The 15,407-nt window shown below is 33.6% G+C and overlaps 2 protein-coding genes across 2 annotated transcripts; both read right to left on the bottom strand.

The window, feature by feature from the left end:
- Positions 1-2,362: 2,362 nt before the first annotated feature.
- Positions 2,363-7,292, bottom strand: LOC114177352 (uncharacterized). The gene is made up of 8 exons (XM_028063030.2): positions 5,975-7,292; positions 5,725-5,857; positions 5,055-5,270; positions 4,576-4,731; positions 4,094-4,346; positions 3,402-3,802; positions 2,994-3,110; positions 2,363-2,902 (listed from the first exon to the last, which is right to left on the bottom strand). The coding sequence occupies exons 1-8, from the start codon at positions 7,009-7,011 to the stop codon at positions 2,567-2,569; spliced, it is 2,649 nt and encodes an 882-aa protein (XP_027918831.1). The 5' UTR covers positions 7,012-7,292; the 3' UTR covers positions 2,363-2,566.
- A 2,397-nt stretch (positions 7,293-9,689) lies between these two features.
- On the bottom strand, positions 9,690-15,086 carry LOC114185813 (pentatricopeptide repeat-containing protein At1g80270, mitochondrial-like). The gene is made up of 3 exons (XM_028073741.2): positions 14,979-15,086; positions 14,251-14,827; positions 9,690-11,283 (listed from the first exon to the last, which is right to left on the bottom strand). The coding sequence occupies exons 1-3, from the start codon at positions 15,011-15,013 to the stop codon at positions 10,045-10,047; spliced, it is 1,851 nt and encodes a 616-aa protein (XP_027929542.1). The 5' UTR covers positions 15,014-15,086; the 3' UTR covers positions 9,690-10,044.
- Positions 15,087-15,407: the final 321 nt, after the last annotated feature.

Raw genomic sequence — 15,407 nt, 5'->3', positions numbered from 1 at the left:
CTATGGAGGAGCAAAACTTCTAAGGTTACATTTTAGGCTAAAAGGGAGTTTGTAAATTGAAAATAACGTGGTCTTTGCAATTAAAAATTGAAAGTAAAAACACCAAAAGGAATTGGTAAAAGATTTTAGGTTAAATTATTCATTTGGTCCCAATTTTTGTATGTAAATTTGAATTTGGTTTTTCAATTTTTAAGTGTTAATTAGGTCCCTAATTTTGATAATTTGTTTCAATGAAGTCTCTTCCGTTAAAATGGCAGAAACGGCATTAAGAGCACAATGACATGGAAATGTTAGACTAAAACGTGTCATCATGTCATTTATATTTAAAGAATGTTGAAGGTTGTGGTGGAAATATGCACTGCTGCAATGAGGTCTGTGGTGGCAGAAGAAATGGAGAAATGTATGAAGTCAATTGAACACTCTCTTCTTGAAAGGAAGAAAGGAACAATGTTTTGAGATAATAAGTTTGAAGGGGTTGAAAAAATATGAGACTTTGAAACAAAACCTACATATTTTAAGTGATTTACTTTTTCTCCGTGATGACAATGTGTTTGGGGACTCTCATTCCACTACAACCTTTAGGTCACTGCATTAAATTCAAATTTGCTCAATTCAATTTCAATGCAAACAAAACTTTTGAAACAAAAGATTATTGTGCATTTATATATTGAAATTAGTTAGGTTAAGAAATTAACCAGTAGAGAAAGGCATGGCTGACCTAGAAGGAGGAGGTGAGGAACCAAGTGCTTCAAGGGGTTTCTTTTGGGTAGCAGCAGACTTTTTAAGGGATGGCCTTGCAACAATTCCAGAAGCATTTGAGAGCTTAGCTGATTAATTTCAGAAGCAGACTTAAGAAATTAAATTGAGATCGCAATTCCACTAAGAACACTCTGATTCCAATTGTTCGAACGCCAACTTTCCAGCAATGTGATCCCACACCCTCGCGATTCTTCTGCAAACCCCTCATTCCTCCAATTTCGGTCACGAAAGCAAACCCTAGAATAAACCCCAATTTGAAGTCTAACAGAGATGCTCATTCTATTTTCTTACATATTAAATGCACACTATTTTTCATTTTTTCGAATTTAATTATTTATTACAACATTTAAAATTCCATGTGTAGCACATTTAATGTGCCACTTCACTGTTCAGTTTCGTCTAATATCTCCATGTCACTGTGCTTAACGTCGTTTCTGCCATTCTAACGGAAAGGGCTTCATTGAAACAAATTATCAAAATTAGGGACCTAGTTAACACTTTTAAGAATTGAGGGACCAAATTCAAATTTACATACGAAAATTGGGACCAAATGAATGATTTAACCAAGATTTTATTAGTTTAATCCCTGTAGATGTATTTTTAAGGTACTATTACAGAAGTAAATAATTTGATCTTATATCGCAATTATTTAGATGTTTTAATATATTATAACTTCGTATTGTTTTTAAAAAACATTCTTAGATCAAATGTTTTCTATATCATTAATAGTTGTACGAGTCTGCCAATTTTCCTCAACAATGTATAGAAGTTTGTATAATTGTACCAGCAATCCGATTTCAAAAGATAGATTTCATTTGTTTTTCACGAACTGCATTTCAGTACGAATCTAAAAGGAATATGCCATAAAATGGCATCAAACCAAGCAAATATATTTCTGACATGCGACCGAAAAGAGTTGAAGAGAATATGCCACTACTATTCCATAACAACAACCTTAACTCATGCACGGTGATAGAACATACAAATGTTCTTGCGTTTCTCGTGGAACTGAGAGGAAACTCATTTGCAAGTTCACCTGAGTACGCGCGCGTACTACCATTTGTGAAAATTGAAGGTTTATTATGCATTCGATGCAAAGTATATTTATGAAAAATGGGGTTGCCTCCTTTTTTCAGTGGATGATGAATACCATTTTGATTAGTTTGTTGTGACTAACTAAGTAGAAGTTTTGTGCACTGTTGTCATGATGTTGTCTCAACTTTTTTAAGTTGCTGGGTATATTCAATCACTCTTGATCATTGCAGCGGTGGATGTTGTTGTCTACGGAAAATAGTATTTAAATTTTTTGTAACTTGAGGACGATTCAAGTTCTGATATGAAATTCAATGTCATCAGGATGTGGAGGTAATGTCATCAAGAACCTAACACTCATTGCTACAAAAGATGGGACTTTAGTATTTCACTTTGAAATGTTCACCACTTATCAACTGTTAAAGTTGACAGAGATTGAGAAGACAAACTTGTTTATCAGCTATTATTCTATTTTTTTATCAGCTATTATAACAGGTTTTGAATGATATAGAATGCTCAGGTTTTGAATGATATAGAATGCTCAGGTTTTTGTTGAATGTGGAAGTTGTACTAACAAACTAATGAGCTAATGTTCTATATTATGAACCTTAATGAGTGTAATACAAGTGATTAAGATCCTTTCAACTATTTCTTTACACTAGCTTGGATTCAAATGATACAAATACAACTGAATTAATTCAGCAGCATGAATTGATAAGTAACTTACATGCTATGTTACACACCTAAGATTCATCCAACTTTGATGAATGCTTTATTAAAGAATGCCTAAACTTCTTAGGTTATTCAAAAACGTTTCTCCAATATGAGAGCCAACCTTAACAAACACAGCAGGATATCCTATTGGAGCTTCTACCCATTCTTCAGTTCCTTGTTTGGAAAACACTTTTCCTGTCCATATATGAACCCAACTACTACTCTCCCCCAATGGAAAATAAGCTTTAACTTTTTTCTTTCCTTTGTCAAGGACAGGAACCACTAGGAACTCAGAACCAACCAAGAACTGCTGATAACTCAAATGGTGCACGCGTTCATCAGTTGGATAATGAACAAACAGATGGCGGCATACAGGCAATCCTTTCTGGGCAGCTTCCTGCTTAGAAAAAAGAATAGAAAGGAGCGTTTTCAATGCCTAATTCTTTATATATAGTTAATTACTCTGTATAGATAGATCTTGTGATCACCTTCACCAGCTGAATTCGATAAAATGTCCATGCTTTGTATACTTTTGCAAAACGTGCAAAGTGTGACATTGTCTGCTGGTTTGAGTAAAACTGGCTGTTGCAGGATGGTTTGTTTCCCTGCATACAGTTCAAACATCACTCACTCATTGCAATGCAAACTTTATATGACCAAACTTATTGAATAAAAGGTTACCCTTATATCTATATGATTATATCCTTATTAATTCAGATTTTAGTATTTCTTGAATCACTATAATGTCAAAGAATAAAAACTTGCATTGATTAGCCAAACTCTTGTTGTAATAAATGTATCCTTGCTGAGTACTTCTACAATGATTATAGGGTTAGTAGAAGAAGAAAATATAATCATGATGAAAGGTGTATGACTATTGTAGGTATTTTACTTACTTCATGGGTACGGAAGACTATGGTGAAGGAATTTAGCTCCATCCACCGCAAAAGCAATTCTTCACTTCTATTATATTTGACTATAGGTAAGTTTACTGTACAATATCCACCAATGTCACTGTGATTAAAGGCATAGCCAGAAATTCCACTGCTCAGAAGGCCAACAACAGAACTTTTTATTCCATCATTTCTTTGCCAACTGACCATTTGGTCTCCTTCCCAAAATAGCATCCCCCACTTGGGGCTATCTCTAAAACCAGCTCTCATGAAGAAAACCAAACCTTCTTCTTGTTCTTTCTTTACCTTCTCCAAGGAGTTACTTTTCCATTCTTCCACAATCTCTCTGTTAATTTTGGCCCATAGTTCCGGGTATCTGTTATGAGCTGAAATAGGATCTTCACCTGAAACCGAGGGTGCATCTTCTTAGTAATAATCACATGCTCAGTCTAGTTTTGTTCTCTCGATTTTTTGGTTAGGAGGTTGAATGATAAGAAAATGTTCAGGAAATTATCATGGAAGAATGTTTTGGCAGAAGATAAGAGATATGCATATAGCCAATTGCACAGACTAGTTAGTTTCTTACTATAATCCACTTTTTCTGTGTTTTACAATCTACTGCCATAAGAAAGTCCTCCTCAAGTTTTTACACTGAGCAAAAGTGTTGGGAGAAACAAAGATACGTGAATGCAAACCTGAATATAGAACAGCATCAACAGGAAGGCCCTCACCAAAATCAGCCATCCATCCTCTAACTCCATCATCCACCATGTCTCCAAGAATCTGCTTGAACCAAGTTGCAGTTTTAGGGTGCGTTAGATCTAGCATTCCTACATCAAAAGCCGTGTTTGGAACCATATATGGATTTCCATTGCTGTCTTTTACCAATATGTCCAACTGTTTTGCCTCCTCAAAGAGGTTTCTCCTTTTGTTTTGTTTCTCATCAACCTATAGGATTAGACAAAGAAAAATAAGGTTTAGACTAGTGACATTATCTCAATTTTTCTAAACTAGCCACATGTCTTATCTTACAATTCCACTTAGCAAAATGAAATTATGATAGCAAAGCAAGAGACCAAACGTGAATTACTTCCACTAACGATAAAATGCAGTTTATTGAAGAAACAAGTTCAGGACTACAATATTTATACTTGAAGTGATTCAGAGGAAGCATTACCGGAGCTAGACAGGGATTGCAATATGTCATAACCTTTATATCCTGAGACCTAAGATCTTCAATAAGTTCCTTCCATCCCCAATACCTTTGTGAATCCACTTCCCAATTCCACCAGAGCTGTGAACCAATCAATGTTTTTCTCTGGCCCACCCAATCCTGCACAGTGCCACAAGTAATCAACATAAATTAAAAATATCAAGGAATGGTAATGGTTTCAAATTATTGAGTGTGTGCACAAGCCAAGTTGTTCATCACAAGTTGTGGGAACTACGTTTGGGTTAGAAATCTATGTATGCAACATCAGTCAAACAAAATACACCACTTAAATTATTGTATATGCTCGGTTTAAATCAAGAAAAATATATCGTCTATAGAAGCAAACTGAACTGTGAATTACATGTTTGTTGAAACTACAGAGATCCAAAGAATATATATGCTTTGAAGTACTTTTGATTTTAAATGTAGGGTTAAGGGATTACCTGCAACCAAAATGCCGAGATAGGAACATCATAGGTCCTTAGTTCATCCCAGATATGACGTACAGCATCAGTGCCACCTTGCATTCCAACTATAGCACCAGATATAATCCATTGTGGAAGCTCAGGTAGCCTTCCAATGCTTTCTGTGAAACGTTCAATCAGTTCACAAGGTGAGTTTCCATGCAATATGCGCCCTTCAACTGAGTTTCCATGTATCTGCAAGATCCACGGTACAAAATATGGGAAAATGTAAACTTTAATTACATATCCACACACATGATTTCGTGACATTATAATAATTCAGAATGTTCTAAAATGTTGAAGTCCGACACATAATGCATTCTTTATTTCTTGATGCACAGTTATCAATCATAGTTTACTTTCTTGGCTGTATTATTAAATTCATCAGTCATCCTACACCAATTCTTTTAGATATTTTACCATATTCATCATGTGATACAAATATTTAACAGAATACTGCGCTAATTCTACTTTATATTCAGAAAGATCCATTCATCCTAATGCAGTGCTCAACATTTTCCAATATTCACTGCACAATTTCAAAATTTATTTGCACTAATTACTCTAATTTTGAACAGTATTTTTTTGTATCGATCGGTCCGGTTAACATGAATACTTTAACCATATATCTCAATTTTTGTAACCATACCTGTATCTGTACCCTGTCAAGTTTAGTAAGATCGAAAACAGTATAATCATATCCTTCAAGGCAGACAGACCTCATTCTTGACGTTATGTAGAATGGAGAAGGAGCATAAGTTGTACTCCAATCACCTCCTGCCCTGCCAATAATAACAAAATGTCATCATTCAATGTGTTTTCATCATATATAAGTGTGTGTGTGTGTGTATTTGACATACTGTTTTGAATTAGGCTTATAAAGCTGTAGATTACACTACCTGTAACTAATCAAGTTAGCAGCTAGGGTTATGGGTTGATCTCCTCTGCCAATACCTTGTTCTTGAACAAATATGGGCACCCTTTTGCCTTTGAAGTTCATGTGAGAAAATTGCTCCCCAAAGCCATAAAACCTCTCATTCTCATCAGTGGCATATGTCAACCACACTCTATTGAACTCTTCTGGTTTTAGGATATCCAAGTTTCCTATCTCTTCCTCCACTGAAGAGACTAGCACAAACCCTCTTGGCCTAGAAAGGTACCAAAACCAACCCAGTCTCTTTTTCCTATTATTCCGCCCCCTCTTGAAGCCCTGGTACCCTCCTGAAACTGTTTTAGAGACTTGGTTGCGGGAGGTGAAGTTAGGTTTCTCAATCTTCACTTGAAACCCAACCTCATGGTTGGTTTTCTGATTGAACAAAACCCAATACCTTGCATGCACAGAAGCTCCTTTTGCCTCAAACTGCATAGTTGCTTGAATGCCATGCTTTTGAAACCTTTTACTCTTCTTAGTCATATTGAAAAGCCTTCCTGTGATCATCAAAGTAGGAAGCTGAATCTCTTGAGCATCAGTTTTCTTTTCCAACCTTCGATGCACAGAAGGAGAATCTGGCACTACACATTCCAAATGATGATCAAATTGACCATTGATCACCCCAATATCCTCAATGATCCTAATATCCTCAATGGTTTGGTGATTGCAAACCATATGAACATCTTTGTCCTTGACAAGAAAGGATCCTCTACTTTCTTCGAATTCTGTGTCAACCAGTGCAGCCGAGACAAAAGCCTGTCCAGGGATAGTAGACCAAATTGGCCTGGTTTGTTGAGAAAGGTGCGAGATTGAGAGGTGCCCTCCATTGTCGGAGGTCCAAGAAAGCTGAAAATTACTGCCAATTGAGAAGGTCTGATCCGAAGGAACTCTTTTCGAATTGAAGAAGAGAGAACCTTGAACGTAAGGGATGGTGGTTGAAACTGAAGAAGGGAAAGGGTTGTTGAAATGCTTATGGTGCTTTTTGGTAATCTTGAGAATTGCCATGACAGAAAATTTGAAACTGAAAGTTTAATACAATGGTTAGTTGAAAGTAAACCTTAAAATATGAGTTCTTGAGATACCTTTGAAGTTTTGTACAGAGGTTGTTTCTTTGACGCATTTGAAAGAGGGTGGTAAAGTATTTTGGCTTGTTTTGTCGGTCTTTAGTATGAAACAGAGTTTGACATTACTTAATTGCATAACAGGACACCATACTTCAGCAGCCAGAATTGTTTGGCTTCCCATTGGAAAAATCCCGATTCATTTCCTTCATTTCCATTTAGTTTTGGTTCTGGATTTGTATTTTTTTGTATTTTGATCGGTTGTTAAATTATTACCCATAAATGATTTCAGTTCATTATAAAAGTAGGTGTGGCCTTAACTTTTCTGGGAACATCACATTTTGTAATATATGAGAGTAGTTTGTTTTTACAGTTTGGTTGTATTTTCTCAATTACAAATAATTTTTCAAGTTAGTTCTTATCCCAAACTCTTTTCGTGCATATTTGATATCTTCATTTATGTTTTTAACCGTCAAAATCATGAAAAGGTTGGATTAATAAGATTGGAGATATTTAAGTGGCATTTTGATCCATAGTTGTTTTATAGAAATATTAAGGAAAAAATGACTTAACTAACTAAAATACAAAAAATAAAGTAGACAATTTTAAGGATTGGATAAAAATTATATAATTTCTAGAATAATGATATTAAATATCTATTTTAAAATATAAAAGAACAATGTTATAGATTGAATAAAATAGAGATTTGAAAATTATATTTAAGCTTTTATTTCTAAATTAAAAGTCAACAATTTTTAGAGAGTACAAATCATATTCATATAATAATTTAGCTTATCTTCTTTTTTTACCTTTCTGGATAATATTAGGCTCCACCAATAATATTGAGTGTATTTATGCAACTCAATAATGGAAGGAAAAAAGGAGAAATTATAATAGCAGGAAATAAGGTTTTAAGACATGAAGTTGAATCTTACCTTGATTGTGGAACTATTCTGATTATGAATCAATCCACTTCCAACGTTGTGGACTATTCCTAATTATGAATCTTCCCTCAAAGTTGGAGAATGTTCCTAGTACCGCATCTAATTCTCAAAGGCACGTGATCATGTTTTCATGGGACGTTTTGTTGGTTACTTCTTTTGATCGCTCAAACTGAATCTGGTCTCGTTACGAGGAAGATTCAATATTTCAACATTGCACCCAAACAAATCTTTCACAAAGGACGGAGACCATATGTTAGAGAATTATTCAACAGTGAAGATTTGGTGAAAGGAAAATTTGAGGTTAAGAAAGAGTTTCTCAATGTTTAGTTTATATTTTGAAAGATTGCATTTTAAATAAAGGTTTAATACGATTTTGGTTTCATTATTTATATTAATTTTTCAAATTTTTTATTCCATGTGATCTCATTATTTATTAAATGGAATCAATGTAAGATCAATGTAGTTAACATCATGACTTAACATAATATGAATACTATTTTTTTTTTACATAAATATAAATTAATCACTCACTCAAGTTATCATTATCTAACAACATTAACACTGATCTAAAGACTTATTCTAATAAATATTGGGACCATGAGTAAAACAAATTAAGAAAAATATTGAATAATTATTATAAATACTAAAAGACCAAAAGATATATTATGTCTTAGATAAATTATGTTTTTTCCTTAATTATTGACGATGGAAGGTAGAAGAGAGAAGTGCTATTTTTTTTTTCACCCTGTCTTTATTGCATGACCGTTATACTGTTACAAATAAATTAATACCTTAATTATTTTTTTTAATATAGATGTCTTTGACTAGAAAGGTTTATTGTTCAATGGTTTGGTATTAAAATAGAGAATACAATATACTTTCACATGTCGAAGTCAATCCTTAAAATGACACTAAATGGCTTCAATTAATGAAAGGAGGGACTCTCCAAAAACTCTCAGAATCATTCACTATCAACACTTCATTGTTTCAGTAATGAAGAAGTGTCTTTAGGTTTAAAGTTTATAATAGAATTTTTTAAAATATATTTAGATCTATAATAATAGAAATATTTAGAACTATGATAGTTATTTATTTGTCAGTATACACAAAATTTGTAGCCAAACTGCAGTGAAATTTACAGTTTCTTCCAAATATAGTGACTCATTGTAATTATTGATCTTAAAAATGCATTTTATTCTCTATCCTTATGTTTTCATGTTATTATTCCTTTTGTCCTTCATTAATAATTATCATATCCATAATGTTATCGCTCTCATAACGCACAAATTTGTATAGTCTCATGATTTTAGATAGCTTCATAATCATTTTACCATAATAAAATAATTCTAAGTAGTTTCTTAAATAGGTTTCATAATCTACTCAGTTTTATAGATTAGAGACAAGCATTCTTACAGATAAAGAACCCAAGAGTTGATTTGCAACTGCATCATGTATAACTTACATTAAAGATTTAAAGTTTATATGTTTGTTAATAAATCCTCGCATATCTACTTTTCACTTATCATTATGATAAAAACCATTCTTATTTATTTATTATTATTTTAAAAATTACTTATTTCAATTAGACTCCTATATTTAACTCTAGACCCAAATTAAAGGAACTCGACATCACTTGATGTAGTTAATTACTTGTGATGCCAAGGAAGCTATAGAAAAATTGGGAGGAAGATATTTAAAAATTGCATCTAACAAACCCTGTTTACTAATGTGCGATTTACATCATGAAATTGGTTAGAATTCAAGAAGAGGATCTTTAGTAAAAAATAGTTGGGCTGGGACAATTCTTCTACTCCCAGCACAACTTCTATAAGCACCTGTCAAAAGCTTAGTTTCAAACCAAATTTGAAGATGCAAGACAAAATACCCCATTACGCAATAGCATAAGAACTCTGCAAAAGAAAAGCTTTTCACAAAAATTTCAAATCAAAGATAATTAACCTGATCTTTGTTGACTAATAACAGTTGCACCGTATGAGCAGAAACAACACTTATATAGGTACCTGCTGGCTTCCTCAGTCAAGCAAATCGGAGAGTGGATTCTTCCTAAATCCATCAACTTGAACCAACAGACTTGCCAAAGTTTTATTGGGACTTATGTTATCAGCTCTTAACCTATCTCTAATCCCATAGGCTGGAACCTTTGCATTTACATAGGCAGTCAATAAAACTTGGTACATTTTTGTTTTAGATTGATACTCTTTCATTCTATAAAATATCTTTTCTGAATTATGAATATCACCCCTCTTAGCATATTGCTGCAAAATAGTTAAGTAGGTGGAAAACATTGGCTTCATCTGGCTCTGCTGGGCGGCCCTATGAAGAACAGAGTCGGCCTTCTCCACTTCCCCGGTTTGGACATAGAGTTTCACTATTGCATTCCAGGTTAGTGGGCCCACTCGGCACCCACTTTCTCCCATTCGCTTAATAAGATCCTTACCCTTCGTAATCATCTTATGATTTGCATAAACCTTCAACAGTACAGAACTGGTCTTGGAAGAAAGCTTCCATCTCTTTACCATTGTCTCAAAAACATTCTCTGCTTCGTCAACCTTATTCAACTTTCCCCAGGCTTCAATTGCCACTAGACACTCATCATACCGAGGGTTTGTCTCACATACCTTCCAAATTCTTTCCACTTCATCCACCTTTCCAAGGTTTGCATAGAGGGGAAGTAAAATTTGGCATAGCCACCGATCCTGTTTTAAGTTTCCACCTTCCATCTCCTTCAATAAAGCCACCGCTTTATCTTGAAGCCCAGCTGAGATGTAATGCCTAGCCAAAACAGCTTGTGTTTTAATGTCTAGTTCAATGCCTTCTGTTTTCATTCTATCAACAATTAGATCCATTCCATCAATATCTTTGGACTGACCTTTTGTGTCTATTAAGATTGAGTAAGTAAGAGAAGAAGGTTTGATATTCTCATTTTCCATCAATAATAACACATCAGCTATTTTCTTCTGGTTGTTCCTCTTATACAATAGTAACATCTGATTGCATGCAAATACTGTAACAGGCAAGTCCAAATGCTTCAGTTTACTGAAAACTTCCTCTGCTTTCTTCACATTGTTCTGACCAACACAGTTGAACAATAAAGTCCGATACATTATCTCTCTGTTACAAGATTCTGGAATAGTCTCGATGTAAGCCTCAGCCTTAATTAAACCACGTGTTTTGGCAATTAAATCAAGGCGACTGGCATAATCTCTTTCGAGAAACTCAACCTGTTTTTTTGACTCGAGCCACTCTGAGAGCTACATATCCAATCATAAAAAACATTTAAAATTTGCATTACCAATCAATATACAAGACACGAATCTTCCTACTCGCTCGCTGGCCTGAATTCTAAGAAAGAACACAAATAATAATAGTAAGAATAATAAAAATAAAAAAAGCAAACAGTTCCCGTAAAACCAGGAATGGTTCATGTTTCATCTGCATCAACAGGAAGAGTATTCTAATTCCATGGCTAATTTTGTGGAGAAAAATAAAAAGGGACAGTTCGTGAAAGAAAAAGAGCACCAACAAGATTCTTCATATGGGAGACAGATACAAAATCAAGTCTAAAAAGCACTAGGTGACAAGCCAGTGGGCAAGAAAGCTCTAAATCCAAAAGATGAGCTAAAAAGCTAATTGTATTCAACATCAACCTTAATAAGTACAAATAACCTGAGAGGAACAAATAAAAAATGTTTTCAAGCAATTATTTACCAAAACTTTAACCATGCACAAATAATTCATAGTTGAAGGAACTGGATACTAAATCTGATCCCAGGAATATTATAAACCCTGAAAAACTTTCACCAATAAGCATAAATAAACCAAAATAATTAAAAGTAACCAATTTAGTGCCATTCATTCCAACCTCAACCACTAAAAAATTAAATCACTACATCTAAGATATTGTCTACATTGAAGTTCGTTGCTTTTGTCATTGTTTTGTGCTTAAAAGACATCTTTGTTCGCTGAGACAAAAATGTACATAAGATGCCCTTAACCTAGATTCTTATTTGTTGTTGGAATTTTAGGTGTACTGAGCTCCCTCAGCCGAGAGCATTGTCTAAGAGTGGCCTCAAACTCTCCTCTTTTTTCCCATAGTATGTGTTAATGTTCCAACCAGGACCATTAAAGTCAATTACCATAATCGAAGTATTGCCGTCTTTGGAGTTTGATGTTTCCATCGCAGATTTGTCCTTAAAGAAAAGCTTACTGGATTAAGGAAGGACGGTACATATATGCTACACTTAGTTTTGACTTCTAAGCAATGGGAAACTTTTGGATGTATTGGAACAAATATTGTTTGCCTTAGAACATTACAATTCATATTGTATTTAGAAGACATAAAAATTGAGCTTGACCTATTAGTATTTGTTTTTCAACATGAAACAAGATATTTCTTGAGATAGAGAAACACATTACAAACACAATAGATAACTAAGGACACAAACAAAATCAACAAAGAATTATGTAACAAAGTTTTCCCGTCTCTTAAAATATTTGTTAATGTGAAAACCAATTAAAAATACAACGGGCTTTATGACATAGAAAGAGTTTTGCTCCAACCAAATGCATCAAAATGGTAGCAAAGGTTCACATACCACAAACTTATGCATCAGGAAAGGATACTAAAAAATGGAGACTTTGAATTACACTATCTTCCCTATTTTGTTGTATTATGCATTGGAAAGATACGTTCATATCATAAAGCTTGGAGCACCAACCATTTTTCATACTCTAATTATAACTCAACTAAATAGAAAACATTAATCGGGCCAAGCTCATGCCACATACTAGATGAAAATGTACCTTGATTATTAGTATAAACAGAAGTTTAAGGATTTGTGCTTTATATCAACGCAATGTTACAACTATTCATAGCTGCTGTAGTCAAATATATCATCTTTTTCTATTTTCTATGCCAATAAAAAAAAACTTTTTCTCTTTTCTATTATATAAAGAATACATGAAAGTCACTACACAAACAATGAATCAAACAAGCATTGAATAACAACAATATTTTCACTCAACGATAGACCTATGAGTTGATTATGTTATGGATATGATTACATAAATAGGGAGATAAGTTATGATTTGATATGAAATATCTTACCAAATATTTCCCATTATTAGATATTGATTTTGTTAATTATAATTGTTACTCTTCATTATAAATAAGCATACGCGTGTGTACCCAACAAAAAGGGATTTATTATATTTCTTAGTTTCTCTATTCTCAACATGGTACCAGAGTGATACCATCCCCCTGGCCTGCTTCGTCATTAATCACTCACAAAGTATCAAAGCCTAACAAAAAGTTAACCTAAATTTGAGCTTTCCCTGTGGACCCATTGCTCCAACTTGAGGGGAGTGTTAAAATTATGATTAAGAAATAGTCACTTTGACATAGAGAAAAGACATACACAAGATATCTACTACCTTCCATTATTTACTTTGTCAGCTTTGGGATCCAACAAGTTTGCATGTTTACTAAGTCTCTCAAGAGGTCTTGTGTTGATGGCATTTGTAACAAACTAGTCACATATGATAATATGGCCCAGGTTGGAGCGAATGTTGGAAATATGATTTGATTCCGTTAAATAGGAACATACAATATGATTTGATAGGGAAATATCTAACCAAATATTTCTCATTATTGAAAATTGATTTTGTTCATTACCATTGTATCTATTCTTCGTTATAAATAAGAAGACTCATGTATGTACCCAACACACATAATTTATTACATTTTTTCTCGGTTTCTATCTTCTCAACATGGTACCAGGTACCATCTCCTGTGAACTGTAATTTCATCAATCCTTTCGACACTCAGATTAAGAGTTCCAAGTAATGATAATACCAAAAGAATCAATGATAAGAAAACATTTGGACCCCTTGGTTTGAATAATGTAATTTATTTTCATCTTCTATTTTTAATTGTAGCTACGTCAAGCCCACCTTTTTGTTTTTTGTGGTTTCAAAGTTTTGAAATGAAAACAACAAAAGAAATTTAACTTTTTTTGTTCTCCGAACAAATCTGTGAAAACAAAAAATTGGAAATTTTTATTAGGATTGAAGGTGAAAAAAGGAACCAATAACAAGAATTAAACATATTATCTCAAATATAGGTAAGCATCAATCACAATTTCAGTTAGTTATTTAATTTCAAATTTCAAACATTAAAATGAAATAATGTCCAAACAATTCAAACTTAGGTCAAATACCTGCAAAGCTCTCCCAAACATTTTTCGCCTTCGGAGAAAAAGCATCGCATGAGACACTTCATCTCTGGTTAGTTCATTCCCTTCAGCTAACCAGTTATCCATAACCAAATCAATAGACATACCCGGCGGCGAATTCATGATCTCATTAAATAGTTCAGATTCAACCCTTCCACGACGCGGTTTTCCTTCCTCTTTGACCACCTCATCGACCTCGTTGTGAGGCTCCTCGACATTCTCCTTATCACCATCGTCGGCATCAGAATCTAAAAGGTTGTCAATTTCACTTTCGGCATCAGAATCTAAAAGATTGTCATTTTCATTTTCTGCCTCAGCAGGTGTATCCAGCTCGGAAAACCCATCCTCCAAATCATCATCCTCTTTGGTGCTACTAGAAGAAATTCCGCGTCTCCACACAGTAAAATCCAGTGATGCACTTTGTTCTGAATGAAAACGTTGATTCCACAACAACAATCCACCTTGTGTTATTGCATGAGACTCGGTGATACCACTCTCTTCTTCCACACAATTAGTTCGCGCTAATTTGATAAAAGAAGTTCTCACATTGTACCCTCGGGTCCTATGCAAATAATGCACAATAAAAAATTAATTCCAACTCTTCCATACTGAAATATGAAATGACTATGCCACAGGAAAAATCATTTACAGATGTAATTAACTGTAAAAAGAGGGGAGAATAGGGAAAATGGGTTTGAGAAGTAGAGGATTACCTGAGAGGGACGGAAGCACGACGGACAGCCCACATCGGTGATTTCGAAGAAAGAGTGAAGAACGAGTGCGGAAAAGCTAAAACCCTAATCAAATCAAAACCCTTCCAATGCATTCCTTGATATAAGAATATCAATAAATCAATAAATTAAATCAATAAATAAATATATATATATATATATATATATATATATATATATATATATATATATATATATATATATATATATATAACATTTTTGTAAGACTTTTCTGAGCAGAAAATTTTTTTACTTTACCAATTTTACATTTATTATATTCACATTTTATGACTATTTTATATTTATACAATCTTATAATAATTATTATATAGTTAAAAAATGATAAAATATAATAAATCAAGTTTAAAGAGTAAAAATATTGAATTTATTTTTAATATAAAAATACGGTCA

Source organism: Vigna unguiculata, chromosome 1 (genome assembly GCF_037176805.1).
Source record: "Vigna unguiculata cultivar grain cowpea cultivar isolate G323 ecotype 2 chromosome 1, ASM3717680v1, whole genome shotgun sequence".
Lineage (NCBI taxonomy): Eukaryota > Viridiplantae > Streptophyta > Magnoliopsida > Fabales > Fabaceae > Vigna > Vigna unguiculata.
This window is presented reverse-complemented; position numbering and strand designations above follow the sequence as displayed.

Coding starts and splice junctions, on each gene's coding strand:
- LOC114177352 (XM_028063030.2), bottom strand. CDS start 7,011: ATGGCAATTCTCAAGATTACCAAAAAGCACCATAAGCATTTCAACAAC. Junction 5,271..5,724: donor TTGACAGGGTACAGATACAG/GTATGGTTACAA, acceptor TGGATCTTGCAG/ATACATGGAAACTCAGTTGA. Junction 2,903..2,993: donor ATCGAATTCAGCTGGTGAAG/GTGATCACAAGA, acceptor TTTTCTAAGCAG/GAAGCTGCCCAGAAAGGATT.
- LOC114185813 (XM_028073741.2), bottom strand. CDS start 15,013: ATGTGGGCTGTCCGTCGTGCTTCCGTCCCTCTCAG. Junction 14,828..14,978: donor CGTGCTTCCGTCCCTCTCAG/GTAATCCTCTAC, acceptor TTATTTGCATAG/GACCCGAGGGTACAATGTGA. Junction 11,284..14,250: donor TGTTTGGGAGAGCTTTGCAG/GTATTTGACCTA, acceptor TTGGATATGTAG/CTCTCAGAGTGGCTCGAGTC.